Raw genomic sequence first — 22,303 nt, forward strand, 5'->3', positions numbered from 1 at the left:
CAAACATGGCTTTCCATTGCTTAGCCAAAACTGTTGGGCATGTCTACTAAGAAACAAACTTTTAACATTTGTTTTGCTAGATACTTACATGTTCTAAATCGACCAGTTTACATTGCTTATCACATTAATCTACTGCCTAATGGTAAACTGTTTAATGAATAGGAAGAGGACAATTTTTGGCCATCAACCACCGGTTGACCAACCATCAAACCTGGTCCTGGGATAAATTATTAGAAGCTCCGTTCACTGCTCTGTTATGTACGGAGCTACCCTCCGAGATGTGGGAGTTAACTCTTTCAGAACTGGAGGGTGGAAGTGGAGCATCTTTCTCTTTGACGATCTCTCTGTGGAGAAGCAGTTTGACAAACGGCGGATGAAGGGTTACAGCAGCGCGGATGTGAGGTACACTCTCCAGGGTCGGATTGATCGTCGTACTGCGTGACGACCAAAATAGCCAACTAGCGGGCAAGCTACACACTGTAGTTAATATCCGCATTAGCTAATAGTGATAACAATTTTTAAAATAACAGAACTCCGCTACAGCGACCGAGGAAACGGTTGATCCCCATAATCATGACAGAGCTTCGGCACCGCGGCGCAGCAGAGAACGACTTGCAACAACAGTCAGCAGATGACAAGGTTATTTCAGAATGTTTTATTTCCAATTCAAAATGAGCTTTTTAAAATGTCTAGCTAGTCGATTAGCCACCATCAGGTAGCGAGTTATTAAGGCTGAATGAAATTACCCAACGTTAGGTTAACTTCTCGTGGCTTTCTCTCCTTAGCTATATTCTGTTATTGATACCTAGCCTGTTAGCAACATTACCAACTAGAAGACGGCTAACTAGCACTAGCCACCGTTTTAAAAGCTAACGACTAGCAAGCTAGCTAGCTAACGTTATACTTAAGTGGCTAACGTTTGCTACGTTACGACTATGTTAAACCTAGGCTTTATGACTAGACTAACAATGTAGTAGGCGACTAGATAGCTACGTTCCACTTAGAAAGCCGACTCTACAATATAATGTTACCCTTAGCTAGCTAGGTAGTTAACTGCTTGCTAATGTCAGCTATTCCTTGCCTTATCTAGCTAGCTTGCTGACTTTTATCTGTAGATTGGCCATTCACTGTTTTCAGTGACGTTGATGTGCAAGCGTTGCACACTGCATTCAAGTGCTGGGGTTTTCTATATGAACTCGAGTGATGTAGCTGGCTAAATTAAACATTGCATCGGCTTGTGAGTTGTCATGCCTCCGGTGGCGCATTTCCCATTGGGATTTTTCTGGCGTTTAGACCATAGACATATATACGGTTTAGACTACCGTGTTGCCGGTGAACAGCTACAGCTAGCTAACAAGGTAGACAAACATTAACTGAATAGCTGTCATCAAATAAATCGATTTATGGAAAGTAGCTACTGATTAACATGGCCGTGAACAATGGGGAATGTAGAAACAAACACAGGTAATAGTGAATGTAGTTGTAGTGTACGAGCTGCAGAATAGGCTATGATCTAACTTATGGAGCTGTCTTACTTTGAATTCAGAGTACAGAAGACTCTTGATTGAGCTTAATTGATTTTCAGTTGGAATGACGAGCTTGGCAGCAAACCCGAAATAATGTTCTCCTATATTCCACTTAAATGTGGACTGAACATCTTATCTTTTCAACTCCCTTTTCACGAAAAAGTCAGTGTCTTCTGGGGCCTTAAGTTATCAATTCCCCCACCTGACTCAGTTATAAAAGCTGGATTAAAAAAATAATTTATAGTCTGTGTTAAACACTGTCAAGAAGACTAAGTGTTCTTTAGCTTTGAAAAAAGTGTTTTTAGGATGAGCATGAGGAGGGGTATGCAGTGTAGATCAGCTGTGCACCCACGCATGATCGGAGCAAGAAGACACCCAAATTTAAATCCTGAAATACCAACAGCCATTGTTTGTAGGAGGTTTGTAAATACCAATTGCCAATTCACCAAACACTTCTGAACACATGCTGTTATCTCTTATCAACCTGGGACTTCTTGTAGTTAAGAATCAAATAGGATGAAAGGAATGCAGGAGGTGAGTATCTGGTGTGTCTAAAGAATCTTTGGTTTGTTTTATTTCCGAGAGCTGTGTTTTGTGCATCAGGCAGTGGAAGGAGCAGAACAGGCCATACTGGGTCCAGGTGGAGGTCAGAGGTGAAGAGGGACCCCCAGTGTAGGGTGCAGTGTCCTATCAAGCCTGTAAATGTGTTGTTTATGTTCGATCTCATCAAATTGAAGGCTCGCTGGTAAAATAACATTTGTATATTCAGGAAGTGTTTTATGCATTACATTCAATTTGTGTCCTCGTCTTGGATTTCTTGTGGTGCCTTTCTCTTTATGTACTTTTGGAAATATGGCAGCTAAGACGTTAATAATGATAATTATTTTCATTATTTTAACGCATTCCTTTCAACAACCACAAAGCACTTTAGGAAGAGCCGTTAAACCTCCTGAACAACCATCTTACCGCGAAAAAGCATTTGGCACAAAGAAGTGTGGTAGAGAGGCAAGGATTTCCTTTTGGCAGGTAAACTGCAGACAGTGGTATCAGCCCTTTGTGGATGGGTAATCTGGACAGGACTTTAAAGAAGAGACCATTTCATCTGAAAGGTTCTTCATCACTGCACAGCGAACAGGTTTCTGTGTGACTGAGGGAAGAGTATATCAATGTTTAACATACTCAGAAATTAGAAAGGAGTTTTGAACTTTAATAATCGCATGTACCATACTTATAAGCAATTCAGTTACACATGCTATGGCCTATGTTCCGGATTAGTTGTGCATTAAAAAAAAAAAACAATGAATGTGTCGCATTAAGTCATGAGAATATTTAAATGCTGTTATTAAAATCTTTTTGGACCACGTGCAGCACACTTCCAGCAGTGACCTGCTTTCCCATCCAGGCCCCAACCAGAATCCAGACCCAGTTTGCGGGTGCTTCAGGGCCACGGGGCGGTATAGCTGCTGGCTAATTTAAGCTTGTGCGCTGGCTCCGTTCGTAGCAGGCCCACCCGCACAACGTACAACCGTCAAAGAAAGGAAAAGGTATGAAATGCAGCCTGTAGCGGAAGATCTGTGCCCAGTTTGAGCATCTGCTTCTGAGGAAGACTGAGCCTGTGAGCTAACCAAAGATGTTTGCATCACGTAGAGGATAATCAAATTCTGGGTCCTGTCTCCTGTGTGCTCCTGTATTACAGCAGTCCTTGACTGAACATCAGCCAAAGTCTCTCTCGGTCAATTCACAGCTTATTTGCATTTTCATTTTTATTTTTTTGCCTAGCAAATTTGAGAGCATATCGCCCCAGGCAATCTGTCTTAACCACAGCACCTGGAAATGGCATGCATTAATGTCTCTGAAGTGAACAAGTCCTTTAGCTAAGTGCAGTGCATTGGTTTTGTCTGTTGAATTCTGCTTCCTCGGTAATTCTTTAGTGCCTTGGATTCAGGAAGGCTCCCCTGTGTTCTGCTGTGTGGCAGTACTGGTTTTTTCCTCTGTGGTTAATGATTAGCCCATGTGATGTGTGGCACACTAATTGCCCTCTATTTCGCTGTCAGGGTGAGCTGGGTGTCTAACTGTGCTTTTCAGAAGAATTTTGTTTTCTGCATTACAGATGGAAAATTGGAAGTGAAAATCAATAGAAATATGAATGTGCAAATTGTGCCTGTTTGTACGTGTGGGACGGGGATAAATTTCCTCCCATAAAGATAGTAGTGTCTCGCAGCAAATTATAAATGCAAATGCCACTGAGCAGTCATATATAGAGCGTTAAAACATGGTGCCACTCTTCCTGTTATATTCTCCCTCTGCAGGAAGTGTGCTGGGGTTTCCTCTCAATTCCAGGAGCATCTTGTTTTTTTTTTTGGTTTGTTTATTTTTAGTCCCCGCATCCTGAATGACAGGATGTAGTTACCATGGCGACCTTAGTGTCTTGGCCGACGAGTTCCATCAGCTGGATTGTGTGTGTGTGTGTGTGTGTGGTAGAGAGAGGTAGGGAGAACGCAAGAGAAAAGACAAGACTTTGGCTGCGTGTTTGTAAGTCTGAGTATTTTAAGGTTTAATATTAGCACAATTCTTCAGAAATAGTGGAATTAGTCTGTAAAATTGTTTAAAAATATATATTTAGTATGAGGTTTTTCTGCTGTTTTTGTGAGTGCTAGTCCTGTCGTAGAGAGAGAAGGGGAGGGGCGGGGGCGGGGCAGTGGCGTGTTCGCAGCTTAGCACAGTGCAGCTGGCATTCGAGGCTTCATGACAAACACTGCGGGCTGTTGCCACGGAGAACAGGGTCACCTGACTGCCAGAATTCTGTAACTCTCGCAATACAGCAACAGGCTAAAACTGTACACACACACACACACAATATATTTGTTATTTACATATTTGTTATTTAAAATAATTTTGAAAATTTTCATAGTTAAAATACATAGAACACACAGCCCATCAATGCCATATGGTTTATAAATAAAATGCTTAACTTAACACACACACACACACACACACACACACAAAAAACAATGTGTTGGGAATGAATTAATCATTCATGATGTCATCTGCCCACAACTCAGGGGAAAGCCAAGTATACATTCCTAGTTCAGTATACAGTAAACCGTCTGGGAGTTTCAGAAGGCTGTGGTCGTGATGAGGCCACCTTGGTTGGGAGGGCTGTGGAAGTCAGCCATTATTAATGCACTTTATGGACATATACGTGTAGCTTTACCCTAGCTAATGAAAGTCCTTCAGTCATTCATTCCTTATCAGGACCAGCTCACAACATATCAGTACTTTTCAAATTCAGTGGTGTTATATTTATTCATTTTTTTAAAATCTTAAATCCTATAGGTACATTACAGTACCTTATATTACAAGCATTTAGCAGACGCTCTTATCTAGAGCGACTTACACAACTTTTACATGGCATTTACATTGTATCCACTTATACAGCTGGATATATACTGGAACAATGCAGGTTAAGTACCTTGCTGAAGGGTACAATTCAGTGTGCTGCTGAGGAATCGAACCTGCAACCTTTAGGTTACAAGACCAACTCCTTGCCTATTATACTACACTGCCGCCCATGTGTAGCCATGAGAGTGTTTTTCCGTGCATAGAAAAGTTTATTTTAGCACGGCACAGTAAATGCATTTGGCTAGAATTAAATAGTTTAGGTAAATGTGTTGCTCTGACTTACTGTGATGTGCGGATTGGCCGCTTGTGTAACTCCTGTCACACGGAGACATGGGGAGCTTTTCCTCGTTCCTTCTGTGGTCGGGCTGCAGAACATCACGGAGCTGTTTGCCAGCCCGTCCTCTGCCTACAATCGGGTCATTTTTACCCGCCTAAGTGGCCCTGTCCATAAAAAAACACACTGCTTGTTCTTGTCCTCCAGGGGTGGGGCCTATGGAACACTAGGCTGGCTGTCAGGCGGATTCCATTCCACTCGCGTTCCGGAGCCTGGAGCCGGGAACACTCCGCGTGCGTCTGCAGGCCCGGGTTCCATGCGCCCTCGCCGGTTCTCCAGAAGGGTGGCGGCTCACTTCCTGTCTCTCTTCCAGGGCTCGGAGGGGGAGACGCGGGCCGATGGCGACGCCGCCTCGGACAACGAGGCCAAGCCGGAGGTTCCCGCCCCGGCCGACGACACCCCGGTGGTCCTGAACAAAGCCCTGTCCGGGCTGTCGTCACGGTAACCTCTGCCTTTACATATGGCTGCAGATTTTCTCAGAGCCAGATTTTTGCACTTTTTAAAAATATCTGTTTGGGAAGTAAAATAATGTGTACATTGGTCTGCACATTGTCTGAACTTAAAATCCTTATGTATGTTTGAGCAGTGTGCATTATTAGATTTTACCTGCAGCTTGGAGGTCCTCTCCCATGATGTGTGTGTGTGTGTGTGTGTGTATATTTCTGTGAGACTTTACCTGTAGTGTGGAGGTTCTCTCCCAGTAATGCTGTGTGTGTGTGGTTATTAGACTAATACGGCATGTGTTCTCTTCAGATGGAGGAACTGGTGGGTGCGAGGAATCCTCACTCTGGCTATGATCTCCTTCTTCTTCATCATTATCTACCTGGGCCCCATGGTGCTCATGATGATCGTGAGTTTTTCCATAGCGTCCCCACATCTCTCTCTCTCCCTCTACCTCTCCACTTCCTCCTACTCTCTCTCCCTCTCCCTCTCTCCCTTTCTCATCCTTGTTCACACTCTCCTTTTCTCTCTCCTCCTCACATCTTTCTGTCTGTCTCCCCTTCCCTCTCTCTCTCGCTCTCTTCTGAATGGAGGGAGGGCGTGGGCAGAGGCTCGTAATGTGTGAACGTCTAATGGCCATATGGCAAGCTGTCTGTTTTTGTTTTCCGAGCGTTTTTTTCCCTTTGTGTTTCGTGACAGGCCGAACAGCTCGCTAAGTGAGTGAGAAGTTGTTCTGGAGGCAGTCATGTTAAAATGTCACTTTTGTGTGATGCTTATTTCATATCATCCTCATTGTTGACCGGTATCATGAATTTTGTTTTACCCACGGAAAATGACGCTCCTAGGCTTTCTTTTTGGTTTTATTACTTTTTAAAAATGTCCTTGTTCAGCAAAAAAAAAACACTGCATTAAAGCATTTGGCCATTGATACTGATGGTTTAAGCTAGCCACGGTTTAAGGTTCGCCGCACCCCAAAGCAGAGGACTGAAGGCGATGGTATCTGATGCAACTCACTGCCATTCACCTCACAGCTCAGTACATGACAGCACCGTGCTGATTTGTGCTGTTCTGGAGGCCTCTGGGCTACTGCAGATCAACAGCTGTCTTTCATCCTGAAACAAGGATAAGGCTGTTTGATGAGGTGGAACGCTGTTATGTATGGGAGGTTAGGACAGGCTTTGGGGCTGAACCCTGGGGTATGCTTCATCTAGAATTTGTACTGTGACTTTTGAGGGTCATAAAAATCCATAATTAAAAGCCAGCTTTGCAAAGAAAAAAAACAAACAAAAAAATATATACACCATTTTGTTTTGTCCATCTTTCCACAGTCCAGAGGAAAATGAGAAAGAATCAGGAGATGATGGTAGGAGGCAGACTAGAGGCATGTTTTAAGCCTTGAGTGCATTTCTCCCAAATTAAATCATTTATAAGTGGCTTTATTGCTGAATGTTTTGCTCCCTCCTTATCAACTGTCGGAGTGTTCATGACGCACCCAGACCCTCTACTTCAGTCTGAAAACCAGTATTTTCTGATTAATCAGGAAAAACAAGGGGAGCAATCACAGCCCCGGCTGCGTTGCGTTCAGTTTTGCATTCAGTCTGAGCGGCACGCAAGGCGCATTCTACTTTCGTTAATCGCGTTACAGCAAAGCCCCATTCCTGACATTATTTCTCATTGTGTTCCCTAAGTGAATTTGCGATGTCCGTTATTGAGTTAAGAGTAGAACGGACTGAATTGCACCATTCAGGGCTAAATGTGCCTCAATGTGTGTTGGATTGTTTCTCTTTTGTTTTTTGGTTTTTTTTTGAAAGAAATTCACTTAGCCTGTGTCGAGTAACGATGCTGAATCGAATCTTGATTCCTGCGAGAGAAAGGTCACGCGGTGTCGTTCGAGCGCCAGGTCTGCGTTCTGAGGTCAGCGCGTCCTTTAAGGCTTCATAGCGACGTAGTCGGTGATGGATTTGATGACGTGGCCTACTTCATGTCTTTGTGTTGATAGTGTTCCCCTCGCAGTGGTGTACTGACCTGGAATCGTCTGCTTATAGAAGCCCCTTTTACCCATAATTCCAACACCAACACTGGTCTTCTCTGCTTATGGAAGTGCCCTTTACCCATAATTCCAGCACCAACACTGGTCTTCTCTGCTTATAGAAGCACCCTTTACCCAGAATTCCAGCACCAACACTGGTCTAATCTGCTTGTATAAGCGCCTTAAAATTGTCCCTCCAACTGACAGTACTATTGTTCATTAAACAAAACAGAAATTTTAGATATTTTCATAGGCGGAGTCCTTCACTGGTGACCTGATTAGCTGAGGCAGTTTACTGTTGGTAGGTAGGGTCTAGTGGTGTGGGTTTGTGTGTGCTTTTGTGTGTGTTTGTGTGTATGTGCACGTGTGTGTGTGTGTGTGCATGCGTGCGTGACAGACTCTCTCCCTCCTCCCCAGGTGCTGTGTGTGCAGATCAAATGCTTCCAGGAGATCATCACCATCGGCTACAGCGTCTACCACTCCTACCACCTGCCCTGGTTCAGAACGCTGAGCTGGTGAGAGCCCGTCGCCGTGGAAACGGCCTGAGTGGCACCCTCTGGTCCTTCCCTCCTGTGTGTTTATGTCGTTTGATCTCTAATGGACCTGCTCCACAGAGCCCATTGAGCGTTGCGTTTAATGAGCTTTGCGTTGTCCACTGCCATCAGCCAGGGAATGTAGTCTTTTCCATCAATGCGTGCGTCCCAATACTCGAAAAATATATCCTCCTTTCCTCCACTACCACATTGTCTCCTCCATGCTCCGGTAACCGATTTAAACATGGAGACACTGTGGCCCTCCAGGACTGGAGTTAAACCTGCAGTCCCTGCGGCCCTCCAGGACTGGAGTTAAACCTGCAGTCCCTGCGGCCCTCCAGGACTGGAGTTAAACCTGCAGCCACTGCAGCCCTCCAGGACTGGAGTTAAACCTGCAGGCACTGTAGCCCTCCAGGACTGGAGTTAAACATGCAGACACTGCGGCCCTCCAGGACTGCAATTAAACCTGCAGGCACTGTAGCCCTCCAGGACTGGAGTTAAACCTGCAGGCACTGTAGCCCTCCAGGACTGGAGTTAAACCTGCAGGCACTGTAGCCCTCCAGGACTGGAGTTAAACCTGCAGGCACTGCAGCCCTCCAGGACTGGAATTAAACCTGCAGGCACTGTAGCCCTCCAGGACTGGAGTTAAACCTGCAGGCACTGCGGCCCTCCAGGACTGGAGTTAAACATGCAGTCCCTGCGGCCCTCCAGGACTGGAGTTAAACCTACAGCCACTGCAGCCCTCCAAGACTGCAAACATGCAGACACTGTAGTCCATTTGCATATTTACCTTGTGTTGTTTGTCCGATATGGGTGTGTGCATTACAGTGTGCTAACTAACTGCGCTTATTTTGACTTGTTAATCATGAGCCATTTTGTATTGTATTTCATTACAGACTTCCTGAGGTTGGTCTGATTTGGTAATACGGTAGTTTGTTAGACAAGTAGATCAGTAAGATGCCTATAGGTAGTGTTAATTTACATAGTGCTGTCTTGCTGTTGGTAATGTATATTGCAGTAAATGTAGTGTTTTGCTGATGTTGTAATTTATAACGTTACCATAAAATCTAGTGTGATCTGTTGTGTAAGCTGCTTCCCCGTTCACATTTTTGAGTCGTTAAAATGTGGCCGAATTTTGTGTCCGGGGTCTTTTAAGTGACTGCTCACATCGTGAGCACAACCTTTCCACTAGATTTTGCGGTTTGCGCAACGTCAGTAGGTGTGATAGCTGAGCTGGCTGGATTTCCATGGCGACCGAGTTGTGCTCTGCCCCTCCCCCTCACCCTCCCCCTCCCCTGCAGGTACTTCCTGCTGTGTGTGAACTACTTCTTCTACGGAGAGACGGTCACCGATTACTTCTTCACTCTGGTGCAGAGGGAGGAGCCGCTGCGCATTCTCAGCAAATACCATCGCTTCATCTCCTTCGCCCTGTACCTCACAGGTGAGACCCTACGGGTGGCACCTGCAGGTGTGACCATACAGGTGCTACTTACCGTAGTGTACGGGCCTGTACCTCACAGGTGAGACCCTACGGGTGGCACCTGCAGGTGTGACCATACAGGTGCTACTTACCGTAGTGTACAGGCCTGTACCTCACAGGTGAGACCCTACAGGTGGTACCTAACCTACATATGTGAGCATACAGGTGTTACCTCCCCCAGTGTACCAGCCTTTGCCTCATAGGTGAGATCCTACAAGAGGTACCTACCCTACACTACCCTAGTGTACCAGCCTGTACCTTGTGTACCAGTGTGTATTGCATACACTAGTGTACAGATCTGTACCTTTCTGATGAGACCACACCCTAAGGTTGGGCTACCAGTTCAGTCTCTCAGTACAGAGACTCTGGATTTCCTATTCCTTTTTTCAGTCCCCATTCTCTACTCCAGATGTGGTACATAAGATCACTGAGGACAAGGCAAGTCTAACTGTATATTTATGCTATTTTTCGTCAGTGGGTCAAAACCAGATCAGAACTGGCTTTTTGCTTTGAGTTCTGGCTGAATTTAATTACCATATATGGTTGTTTTTTTTTTCGTAGTCGCTAGCAGGCTGTCCTGTTCAAAACCATCACTGAAGAATAACTTTGGAAAACCCGCATTAGCCTTATATAAACCAGGAGCCTTTTTGTCTAAGAATCATACGGTTTTAATGCACAAAGGTGGCTTTGCTGTGGAAAATGCTAATTTTCCACACTGATTGTAGGACTGTGGCTGCAGCGTTACAGCTTACCGCAGAGCTTGAAAAGGCGCCACTTTCAGGCGCGAGCTTTCGCCCTATTTGGCGTCGTTTGAAGCGAGGGACGTTCGCGCGGTGATTGGCTGCCGGGGGTGTCGTGCGTGGGAATCCGCGCGGCGAAGAAGCTGCCGGATCTGGGCCTTCTCTGAGCGGGATGTGGTGAACCTCTCACCACACGTCGGCCTTCGCCTCTGCACGTACAGCTGCTACGAGACAGCTGCTGCCTGAATGCTAATTCCACACTGATGTAGCTTGCTGCAGTTACAGCTCGTACCTCGCACTGTCAGCGCGATTACCTTGCATGAACGAGGCGTCCCCGTGATGCTGCACGTACAGCTGCGTACCTCTGCATGTACAGCTGCGTACCTCTGCACGTTCAGCTGCGTACCTCTGCATGTACAGCTGCGTACCTCTGCATGTACAGCTGCGTACCTCTGCACGTTCAGCTGCGTACCTCTGCATGTACAGCTGCGTACCTCTGCACGTTCAGCTGCGTACCTCTGCATGTACAGCTGCGTACCGTGTGCATCTAGATCCTTCTCCAAGGGCAAGCTTTGGCTAGGTTCTGTAAGCCCCAATTACTTAAGAGTGACAATAGTATGCTTTCCCATGTGCCATGTTAAATCTGGGTCAAATGCATATTGAAAATACTCTAGAGAACAGAGTTCTGCTTCTGCATGATAGTATGGTTTGGTTACATAACTGGTTTCATGGAAAATTCTCATGTTACTAGTATCGAAAGTAGCTGAACTAGTTCTGATATGCATCTGGCCCTGGCCTACTACAAAATACTCATATATAGAAGAAATTGTGGTCAGTATGCAAATTTTTGTGAGCCAAAGCTAGGTTATGGTGTGTTTTTGTGCTGATAATAATATGTTTTACCACGAGTGGTTTGGGTTGAATTTTGTGGAAACAGACATGCTTTCCTCTGGCAGATTGTAGTTAATGTGTTGTTGGGTGATTAAAACCCCCCGCCTCCCCCAGGACTGTCCCGCCCCCACACTGCCAGGCTTTTGACATACGATGGTGTTCAATAAGATTTGGGATGAAATATGTTTTTAATAAGGAGGTGAAGTGTTGCAGCTCGAGGTGTGTCCTACAGCTGCTAAGTAATTACCAAACCCGCCTGGAAAGATAGCTCTGCTCTCTGCTCGCGCGCTTCTCTCTCCCTCTCTCTCTCTCTCTTTCTCTCTCTCTCTCCCTCCTCCTCCTCCTCCTGTTCTTTGCTCATTTTTCTCTTCGCTTTATCCTTTAACGTACCGCCACCCCCCCCCCCAGGCTTTGAAGATGAAAGATGGCGGTGTTTCCTGCCTTAACACATCACAGGGCCGACCGTACCAATGACCAGAGACAGGGAAGACAATACGATAAGCCCTAAGGGATCAGCACCTGAACACATCTCCCATTTTATTATTTATTATTAACCAGTTCGAACTACGCTGAAGCAAAGCTCTTATTGTGTGTTCCGAAGGTGAATTTTTGTAGCGATGAAGCAGTGAAGCTTTTTTTTTTCTGTGCAAACCCCCAGAAACATACAAAATTAAAGAAGCGTCTTTTTAGTATTATTAGTAGTAGTATTAGTATTGTTGTTATTAGTATGATTAGAAGTATCATTATTATGACTTCCTCATTCCCTGAGTGTTGTTCTTTGTGTTTGTGTTTCCATGCTCTTCCTGTTCCTTGCGGGTTCTGCGTGGGTTCCACACGGGTTAATTGCGGGTTCTACGTGGTACCGCCCAGGGTTCTGCATGTTCGTGCTGAGCCTGGTGAAGAAGCACTACCGCCTGCAGTTCTACATGGTGAGTGTGGAGGCTCCGCCCCCCTCTGCTGTATTACTGCCCCCCCCCCCCTCCACCCCCCATACTGGGGCCGGTCTGTCTGGCCCATAGGACCGCAGTGCGGTGTAAACACTGGAACTGGGAGACTGTGGGCACTGATTGGTCATTAACTGTGAACCACACATTCGCTGCTAAAACCTTTTAGGAAGCCAGACACCACTTCTGTGTCATCTGTTGATGTCGGTGTCACCCCCTCCCCCCCCCACTGTATTCATGTTTTCGTGAAGCTTTCATTAAAATATGTTGTACTGTTGTCCAGAGGATTTAGATTCTGTTGGAAAATGCCATTTTTTAATGGACAAAGCTCTCTCCCCTCCCTCCCTCCCGCCCTCCTTCCCCCCCTGCCTCTCTCTCTCTCTTCCCTCCTCTTTCTCTGCCCCTCACTCACTCTCCCCCTCTCTGACTCCCCCCTTCTCTCCCTCCATCTCTCCCTTTCTCTTCCTCCTCTTTCTCTCTCTCTCTCTCAGTTCGGCTGGACCCATGTCACTCTCCTGATAGTGGTGACTCAGTCCCACCTCATCATCCACAACCTCTTTGAAGGAATGATCTGGTAAGACACGGTCCGTCTGTCCGTCTGTCCGTCTGTCTCTTTCACTCCCGCAGAAACGTACGAGAAACAAGTCCTCACCAGGAGTCCGGTTTCCTGCAATATGATTGGTTCTCTCAAATTTTAGCCAGGGTTAATTGGCGAGTGGTACCGTTTAGCCACAGCTACACAAGCTCATGATTCAGGTGACATCACTGGCTTACCGCTCTGCTAGCATGGCTCTGATTGGTTTATTAAGAAATGCACATTCCTGGAAGTTCAGTGGACTGGAGGGTTTTGGTGTCATTTTAAGTGAGGAGCGACTCCTCATCGGCGTGCCCCCTGGGGGGAGTAATCTGCCCCCCCCCCCCCGCGCTTCCGCTCGTCCTCGGCAGCTGAAGCTGACGGCCTCCCTCTCTGATCCCCCCCCCCCCCCAGGTTCATCGTGCCCATCTCCTGCGTCATCTGCAACGACATCATGGCCTACATGTTTGGCTTCTTCTTCGGCCGCACCCCCCTCATCAAGGTTCGACCGTTCGCTTGTCCAAGCGCCATTTTATTTAAAAGAGAAACTGCAAACAAATTGTTTTTCGTTTATTTTACTGGCTAGAGTTCTGGATTAAAGTTCTGCATGCTCTATATTTACATATTTACAGAAAAATGAAAGCCTTGGTTATAGCTTTTGTCTTATTAGTTTTGAAGTGGTGACAGGCTTTTTTTTGTGATGTCACCTGCAGCTGTCCCCTAAGAAGACCTGGGAAGGATTTATTGGAGGGTTTTTTGCCACCATTGTGTTTGGAATCCTGGTAATTAATACCGCTGACGTGTACACACGCCACCTCAGCAGCGCACACACACACACACACACACACACACACACACACACACAACATGCTATTTCGTTATTAAAAATAATGACACAGACATGTTTTTGCGCATGGAACCGTAGAAAGCAGTGCACTTTCTTTGGAGTGTGTCATCTGTGAATGAGGCCTTACTCTTTATTTTACAAGTTTACAGTCATGTCTCAAAATTGTGAGGTCCAGCAGTACCAATGTTCTCTCCCCCCCCCAGCTGTCCTACGTGATGAGCGGGTACCGGTACTTTGTCTGTCCGGTCGAGTTCAACAACGACTCCAACAGGTTCACTGTGGACTGCGAGCCGTCTGAGCTCTTTCAGCTTCAGGAGTACGTCCTGCCCTCTGTGCTGGAGTCCCTCACCGGCTGGGTACGGACCACGCCCCTCCGTCTGTCTGTCTGTCTGTCTGCCTCTCAAACACCCATCTGTCTGTTTGTCTCTCTGTACCTGTCTGTCTGTCTGCCTCTTCACCCCTTGTCTGTCTCTGTATGTGTCAGCCTGTCTGTTGTCTGTCTGTCTTGTCTGTCCTGTCTGTGCGTGCTGACATCTCACCACATTGTTGCTGTTCTGCTATCTAGCAGGCCCTCTGTCGCATCTTCTGTCTTGTACTGCCTGCCTGCCTGCCTCTCAAACACACATCTGTCTGTCTCTGTATCTGTCAGCCTGTCTGTCTGTCTGTCTGCCTCTCAAACACCCATCTGTCTGTCTCTGTGTCTGTCAGCCTGTCTGTCTGTCTGTCTCCCTGCCTATCTGTCTATGTCTTGCTTTCTATTTCTGTCAGTGTCTGTCTGCCTGTCTGCCTATCTATATCTGTTTGTCTGTCTGTGCCTGCCAGTCTGTCTCTGTCTTTCTGTTTGTCTGTCCAACCCCCATCTGTCTGTCTGCCTATCTGTATCTGTTTGTCTCTCTGTATCTGTCTGTCTGTTTCTGTCTTTCTGTTTGTCTGTCTGCCTGTATGTTCAGCTGTCTCTGTTTGTCTGTCTAATTTGTTTTTCGCTCTTCCTGTGCCCCTCAGTGTCCGGTTGGCTAGATTTGCATCTGCACCTGTTGCATTGTTTGCTTTAGTTCTGCTTATGAGCTAAGCAGGCCCTCTTGTCCAGAGCAACTTACTGAGCTTGTAACTGACAGTTCATGTCCCAAATCCCAGCTCACATTTTTACACAATGTCCTAATTATACAGCCGCTTCTTTACTGAAGCGGCTCAGTTTAGGAGCCATGCTCAGTTGCAGTGACTGTACCCCAGCTGGGATTTGAACTTGCAAACTCTGGAGTTGCAAGGTCAGTCCCCTCTCCAGTACTCTGCAGTGGGGTTTCAGAGTTTTAAAACTGTAGTGTTTTCCACTCTGCATGATGGTGCTAACTCCTCTTCACCCACTGATCTGAGGTCAGTTGTATGAGTGTGAGACAGAGACTCCCCCTGTGCACACACTGTTCTGAGGTCAGCGCTCGGTCCCGTCCCTGCAGACGACGGTGCGGATGTACCCGTTCCAGATCCACAGCATCGCGCTGTCCAGCTTCGCCTCCATCATGGGGCCCTTTGGGGGCTTCTTCGCCAGCGGCTTCAAGAGGGCCTTCAAGATTAAGGTGAGCCTGGGTCCCTCTGATTGGCTGGAATCGCCTCAGACCAGAGGAGGCTGCGTGCTGATTGGACGGCTGAGGAGGGAGGGAGTGTTCTAATGGGGCTGCTCTATTCTCACAGTGCATTATTTTATTGCCTTTTTTTTTTCAGGACTTTGCGGACACCATCCCCGGGCACGGCGGGATTATGGACCGCTTCGACTGCCAGTATCTCATGGCCACCTTTGTCAACGTCTACATCGCCAGCTTTATCAGGTGACCCCCCTGCTCTAGCCCCCCCCCCCCAACAGCATCGCCCACCTGTATACACGTAGACTGGCTTTAGATTTTCCAGTGGGGAAATCTGTTTTGCCGAGTGTCACATGAGATCTACACAATAATATACAATTTACAGTGTGCGTACAGGTAATCAATAGTGAATTCAAATTTCAAATGTAAATTTCCTAATTTAATAGTATGGGTGTAACTCCCACCTCCCACTTGGCCACTACACATCACAGCAGGTAGCTGAGGTCATTCTGTTCTTACCACACAGATAATGTGATGATATAATAGGTACTCTGTGCAATAAGGTGCAGTCCGTCAGGCAGGCAAGAGAAGTACTATTTTTTGATTTTTAAATGATCGTTTCCCCACCCCACAGGGGACCGAACCCCAGCAAAGTGATCCAGCAGCTGCTAGCCCTGCGATTGGACCAGCAGCTCCACATCTTTAACTCCCTAAAGGCACACCTCACGGAGAAAGGGCTGCTCTCGGCCATTGAGGAGGCGGCGTAGGCGGGCCTAAGGATGAGGAGGACGAATAGCAGCAGGAGTAGGAGGAGGAGGAGGATGAAGGGGAGGGAGAAGGTCAGCCTTGTAGCAGCAGGCAGTCTGATGCTTTTTGAGGAAGTGGGATTATTGAATGGTGCTTATCTGAGCAAGAACGCAACCGAACAGACTACAGCTAAACCTTGGATCATTCCGTTCCGTGTGTGTGTGTGTGTGTGCGTGCGTGTATGCGTGCGTGCATGCGTGTATGCATGTGTGTACGTGTGTGTGTGTGTACCACTGTTTCTGTGTATCTCTTTACGGTTACGTTTGTGTGTTACAGTTCTGCGTCATTTAGTTTTAGTTGTGTTAGCTCGTCTATTTACAAATGCAGTGATGACACGTTCAGTCTCGAGTGATCATGAGGTCAGCTGCACATTTCCTCTTACATACAGTAGACTGCATTATATATAAAAAACGTGTGTGAATATTTTATGGTACATATTTTATTTGACCTTATTTTAATGCACTGTGTTAACCACACATTCACAAGGTAACTCCTCTATAAATTCACAGTCAGAGTGGCTTTCGTCAGTCAGCATTTATTGCATCATATGTTCGTATATTGGTGGAGTTCGCTGCAGAATAATATTGCATCATGCTAAATGTCAGCTGAACATTTATTTAAACCTACAGATGTCTATTTATCTATATTCTGTCTTATCTGTGAAAGCCAATCACTTTGCCATGCAAATATATATATATATATATATATATATATATATATATATATATATATATTTATGGGTCTTATAATAGTGTAATGTATTTCATGTGACTGATGCCACAGTTCTGTGCCACAGACTGAGTTCATTTTGTGCCAGCCAGTTCAGAGCGATTGTAGCCCGGGGTTAGCACTGCTGTTAGCCTGGCAGTGTAATGTCAGAGACAAGTAGAGGCTTGCATGTAGTGTTTGTCTAAGACAAAGTCATTTGGCTCCAGACAGGTTAAATTGATGTTAACCAGTGGGGAATTCCCCCCCTGAGGCATTTCTGGGATTATGAATGTTTGTTTGTGTAAACTGGGATTATGAATGTTTGTTTATTACATTTCAGCTGTCCTGGAAAACCCTTGAATATATTTTTTTCCGGGATGGTAATGGTGGAAAAATAACAGAGTGCTATAAAAACGTGTCCAGCTTTCACAGAGAGCAATACACACATCTGCTGTTAGTTTATAAGCTTGTAAGTTCATCGTCAGGTCTCGCTCTGTCAGTGAGAGCGTTTGACAGTCCTTTTAAACCCTAAAGCTGATCCAGGAAGTAAGTCATTGGTGGCAGATATTTGTTGCCAGGAGCATGAAAATATGTCTGTAACAGTTCTCTTTTTTAACCCTTTGAAGACTAGTTTTTAAAAAAATGTTTTTTTTTCCAAAAGTCCATTGCTTTCAATTACCAGTAGTGTTTGTTACATCAGCAATAGAATGTCCCGTTAAGAACATTCTAATCATATATCTGTGATGTCACACCTTAAACGTTAAAAATTCTCTACAGTTTATTGCAGTATTACGGATAATGCTTGAAATGGGAATGCGATTTGAGCTTTAACCCTGAGGCATACAACTTTGGGGTGTGGATGAACTGTAGCCACTACTGTGCTCCTAGAGATGTCAGTTTCAGTGATTTCCAGCATATTGGCTACTCTGTTATTCTAAGCATGTATGTGAGAAGCGTGCTAAAGTGCTCCTGTCTACTAATGAGCATGTCTGACTGGCTGGTGCAGAAAGTCTGTGGTCTCATCCGTTGATATTAAAACACTGCCAATATTTTGTAAAACTAGCCGTGACTGGGGAAAAAGAAGTATTATTTGTTTTAATGATTAATCACGTATATTTAACTTGTGTTCAGGTCAGGTGGACTGATGCATGTTCAGTTTTGCTGTTGAGGTTTGTCCTCGGGAGGAAAGTTGCTTGAAAAGTTTGTTTACACGCGTCCATGACAGCTTGGAAGGCTACGTCCGCAATCGTCAGCGTAATCGCTGTTTTCCCTGTGCTGGTGAAACTTGGAGTTTTCTTTCACTGCCTTGTAGTCAGGCTGGTCTCTTTGCCTACACATCCCAGAATCCCCAGTATAGTCAGGTTGGTCTCTGTGCCTACACTTCCCAGAATCCCCAGTAGTCAGGCTGGTCTCTACCTACACTTCCCAGAATCCCGAGGGGTCAGGCTGGTCTCTGTACTGACGCTTCCCAGAGTCCCCTGGGCTATGGGGATGAAGATGCTAGGCCCTTTTATACACTGGTTTATGATAAGGAGGAAATTGGCTTCATAGTGCTTGAGATCTAATGCAGTTTGCTGCATGATTGTTCCCCTCTCCTTGAATGGCCACAGACCACAGACTCCACAGACTGTTTCAGAGTCTGTGTGATGTCACATCATAGCTCGTCCCAGGTCTATATGACATCACAGTATAGCTTCTTCTCAGGTCAGTGTGACATCATAGTATAGCTCCTCCCAGGTCCATGAGATGTCACAGCATAGCTCCTCCCAGCAGTCCCCCTCAATAAAGTCTTCAACTTTTTTTTTTGGTCAGGAGTCAGGACAGTCAATATTTTTGAGTCTACAGTTCACATGCCTATCTGTTTGATAGTACAATCAAACCTTTCAGATACAAGTAATGAGAAATATTTATAATCACACTTGCAGAATGAATGAATTAGTTTTAAATTAAAAATAAAATTTTAGATTGTTTTCAGAGATTTTCTTTTTTGTTTGTTTTTTATTGTTGTGGGATCAAAATGGTCACCTTAAATTGTTGGTTTGCGTCCAGCACTAAAGTATAAAGCACTGTTTAAATTTGCTCAATGTTTGTTTCTTGTCAGTAGTGCTCAAGAATTGTTTCAGCTCCTACTGTAAATTGGACCTTGACTTGGACTCAAAAGGCCTCTTTTCTCAGTAAAGAATTGAGAACCTATGACACACAAAAGAGATACTGAAAATGACTGGCAAATAACTGTCCAATCAGCTGTTTACTGCCAAAGCAGGTTATTCTGATATGCTGCAACCAGGAGTGATGGGCAGGGCTTGATTTAAGTCCAACCCTGGTTTCATCGCAACAAGTGCACACTTGGACCACACTACACTAGTAGTGGAATATGATTCTGATGTGATGTACTTCTATGTTTTATTGATTGGCAAAATTGATTGTGAATCTCTTTCCCGCTAGATTATACTTGTGCGCAAACCTGTTTTAAGACAAATTCCATAAAACTGATGCGGATTTTTGTACTGCTTTGCCCCATTTTGAGATTCCATACAGAGTGGCTCTGCTTCTGTTGTACTAACAATCGGCTGCAGGTTGATTGTGCATTAAAGGTGATGCCTTCATACCTTGAACATTGAAATTCTTATTTCATCTTCTGCCACATTTTAACCTTCCCAACGCCATTAAATCTAGAACAGAGGTCCGTAAGATTGTCCTGAAAACTGCCAATTACAAATGAAATCTGAGGTTACAACTGTACCAAAGTCTCGTAGAAATGTCTACTCAAGATGGCCGATTCGGCTCCTCACAGGGCGAGGCTCAAGCAACCTTTGTGCAGATATGTATTTTTTTTTTTTTTGTTTTGTTTTTTAGTTTCTTGGGGTGCTGTCTACGTTCGTAAAATGCTTTTAAACATTTCTCTTCCTGCCTGATTGTTACTTGCAGATGCTACTGTATATGAGCCACGAGCACTGGCACGAGCTGGGACGCACCCCCCGGGTGGAATTTGTTAATGGGCGCACCCCTCCCCCTCCCCCTCGCCCTTTCCTGATCTGTTTTCAATGCCGTTGTGAAACGATTCGGATGGTCCCTGTGCAGAACAGGGCCCATTGCACGCTGGTCTTTTAATTCCAGAACAGCGTCCCCTTCAATGTCCTTACGTCCACTGCGCCCTGTCTATTCACTTTTGTGAGTGTCCCATTTGTCCATCCGTCAGTTGTGTAAACCTCTTCTTTTTTTTTTTTTACATTCGTTCTATATATATAAGTTGATTTGTACAGTATATATATTAAATGTACCTTTATTTCTGTTATTTTGGTTCTATGAAGTCATATTAAGATCCAGCTACTTAGGTGCACATTTCATTAATACCGCTTTTTGAATAATATCATAATTATAATTCCATGTTTTATTTAAGGAAAAATGTAGAAGCCATATGGTATTTAAGGTATGTTATGGTGAGTAGATCAATAAAAATAACAGCCATTTTATGATATTGCTGTGGTGTTTGGTGGATTGTTTTTGGCCCAGGATTTTCTCTTCTGTGCTTTGTGTCTTCGGAAACGTTGAAGTGCTTTTTCTGACCATAAAAAGCCCCACCGATCTAGAATTGCGTTATTGTGATGTGTGAAAAAACAACTAGGTAGCTGCAAGATGGATACTTTGACATAAGCTGTCACCTGGCAACATGGAAGATGACCTATGTGGCGAGATTAGGATGAGTAGAGAACTTCTTTAACAATCGGCTGCAACTCTGACAGTTGACCACCAGAGGGAGTAAAGAGTCAGATAATTTCAGTTGTGATGAAAATCCTTTTGGCTAGTCCACTTCAAAGTGAGCTTTTCTGAGTACATGGATTATTCTTAAGGCTTCTTGTTCTCTTCAAAGCTTGGTATTGAACTCTAGTTTTGATTATCAGCTGATGCAGTAACAGGTGTGTTTTATGTGAATTGCGTTTTGCCACAATAATGACTACATATTGTCGTTTAGAAAAGTGATAAGAGTAATCGGACCAGCTTGAGGTGAATAATGGAAACGTGTTGCTTAGAAACCCACGCGTTTAATGATCTTTCAGCTGCTTAGTTAATGGTGAAAGGCAAAAATAATAAATAGGCAATACCGTGGCAGTAGACACTGTAATGTACAGCCTAATGTGTAAATTCATGCGTTATGTAATTTTATTAATATTGCCATACATAATGCTCTGACCATGGTCTGGTCTTCGTGAGGTGCAAAGTTGAAACTCATGTTTATTCATGAAGGCGGTTGCACACGCCTACTTTAAACTGATAATGGCCACACCTGTGCCATTGGTCAGAGTACTGCTTGTTCAACTTCCCTTCAAAATAGAGTCACTTCCTGGGAGATATAGGTCTGGATGGGGTGCTATTTATTTTCACGATTAAAGGTGAATATGTGGCACCAAAAGTTTCTGTCAGACGTTTGAACTGCTTGCATTCCTGCCACTGACATGGTGTTGCACTAAATGAAAGGGTTACTCTGTGGAATCCTTGGAATCTTCAGAACACAACTGTTACCTGTTTGCCTCTGAGAGCTCATGTCAATGTTTCTACTTCATCATCATCAGCGTCATTACTATGATTATAATTACTATTATAGATATACTGTATTGCTTTGTGTTTTATTGTATTTCTTTTGGGAAAGTTTTGAAGTTGTACATTTCAGAAAACATTGGTAAAAATTTGCTTTCCCTCGTGGTAAGCACTGTGTTTAAATTGTGTTATGGTATTAAAAAAGGAAAGTGGAATAACTGACTGACATGGGTTTTCTTTCTTGTTTTTTTTTTAAATTTATTTTTCTTCCTCTCTGAACTCAGGCCAACTTCTCTTTCCTCATCATAACCTGTTTATTTCTGCTTGTGCAGTTATGATATTTGAGAACAGTGTGACGTTGTGGCCTCTGATTGACTGTGGAAGCTTACTGTCAAAATGGAAAATGGAGGCACTTAAAAAGACATTCCCTTGAGGGGGGACACCGTTTCCCACAATTCCAAGAGAATTTGCCACTCCAAAATATGTATATGCATCAGTGAACTTGATAGGCATCATCCACTGGACTGTAGCTGAAATGAGCAGGAGATCTAGGTTTTACACAAGACTATGAGTTTGTCACACTAGTAACCACATGCTCAGTGAGCCATGGCTATTGTGATGTCAGAAGGGACAGCAAGCCTCGTCTGACCACATTTGTGGGGAAAATAAAACCTGCTAATTGGCTAGTTGAAAAACAAATAAAAATGCAACACTAGCCTGTGGTAAAGTCAATAGTATGTTGGGTAACACTAGGTGTTGTAGCGGTCACATAACCGTAGTCAGAACCATGTGTTGTACCCGTTTGTAATTTATGTTTCGACATGTGGAGGCAGATGGAAGTCGGGAATGCTAATAGAAGCAATACTGCATTTCATACTGAAGTTCAGGGCTGAGTGCGTTTTCTCCTAACGCCGAAGACGCCCGTTTCTGCAGCCTG

The 22,303-nt window shown here is 44.8% G+C and overlaps 1 protein-coding gene across 1 annotated transcript; it reads left to right on the forward strand.

Moving 5' to 3' along the window:
- Positions 1-408: 408 nt before the first annotated feature.
- On the forward strand, positions 409-21,584 carry cds2 (CDP-diacylglycerol synthase (phosphatidate cytidylyltransferase) 2). The gene is made up of 13 exons (XM_064353784.1): positions 409-639; positions 5,576-5,703; positions 6,016-6,112; positions 8,150-8,247; positions 9,567-9,706; positions 12,247-12,305; positions 12,812-12,894; positions 13,309-13,396; positions 13,608-13,676; positions 13,945-14,097; positions 15,193-15,312; positions 15,458-15,561; positions 15,950-21,584. The coding sequence occupies exons 1-13, from the start codon at positions 574-576 to the stop codon at positions 16,080-16,082; spliced, it is 1,338 nt and encodes a 445-aa protein (XP_064209854.1). The 5' UTR covers positions 409-573; the 3' UTR covers positions 16,083-21,584.
- Positions 21,585-22,303: the final 719 nt, after the last annotated feature.

This window comes from Anguilla rostrata, chromosome 10 (genome assembly GCF_018555375.3).
Source record: "Anguilla rostrata isolate EN2019 chromosome 10, ASM1855537v3, whole genome shotgun sequence".
NCBI classification, from domain to species: domain Eukaryota; kingdom Metazoa; phylum Chordata; class Actinopteri; order Anguilliformes; family Anguillidae; genus Anguilla; species Anguilla rostrata.

Coding starts and splice junctions, on each gene's coding strand:
- cds2 (XM_064353784.1), top strand. CDS start 574: ATGACAGAGCTTCGGCACCGCGGCGCAGCAGAGAACGACTTGCAACAA. Junction 8,248..9,566: donor TGGTTCAGAACGCTGAGCTG/GTGAGAGCCCGT, acceptor CCTCCCCTGCAG/GTACTTCCTGCTGTGTGTGA. Junction 12,895..13,308: donor CTCTTTGAAGGAATGATCTG/GTAAGACACGGT, acceptor CCCCCCCCCCAG/GTTCATCGTGCCCATCTCCT.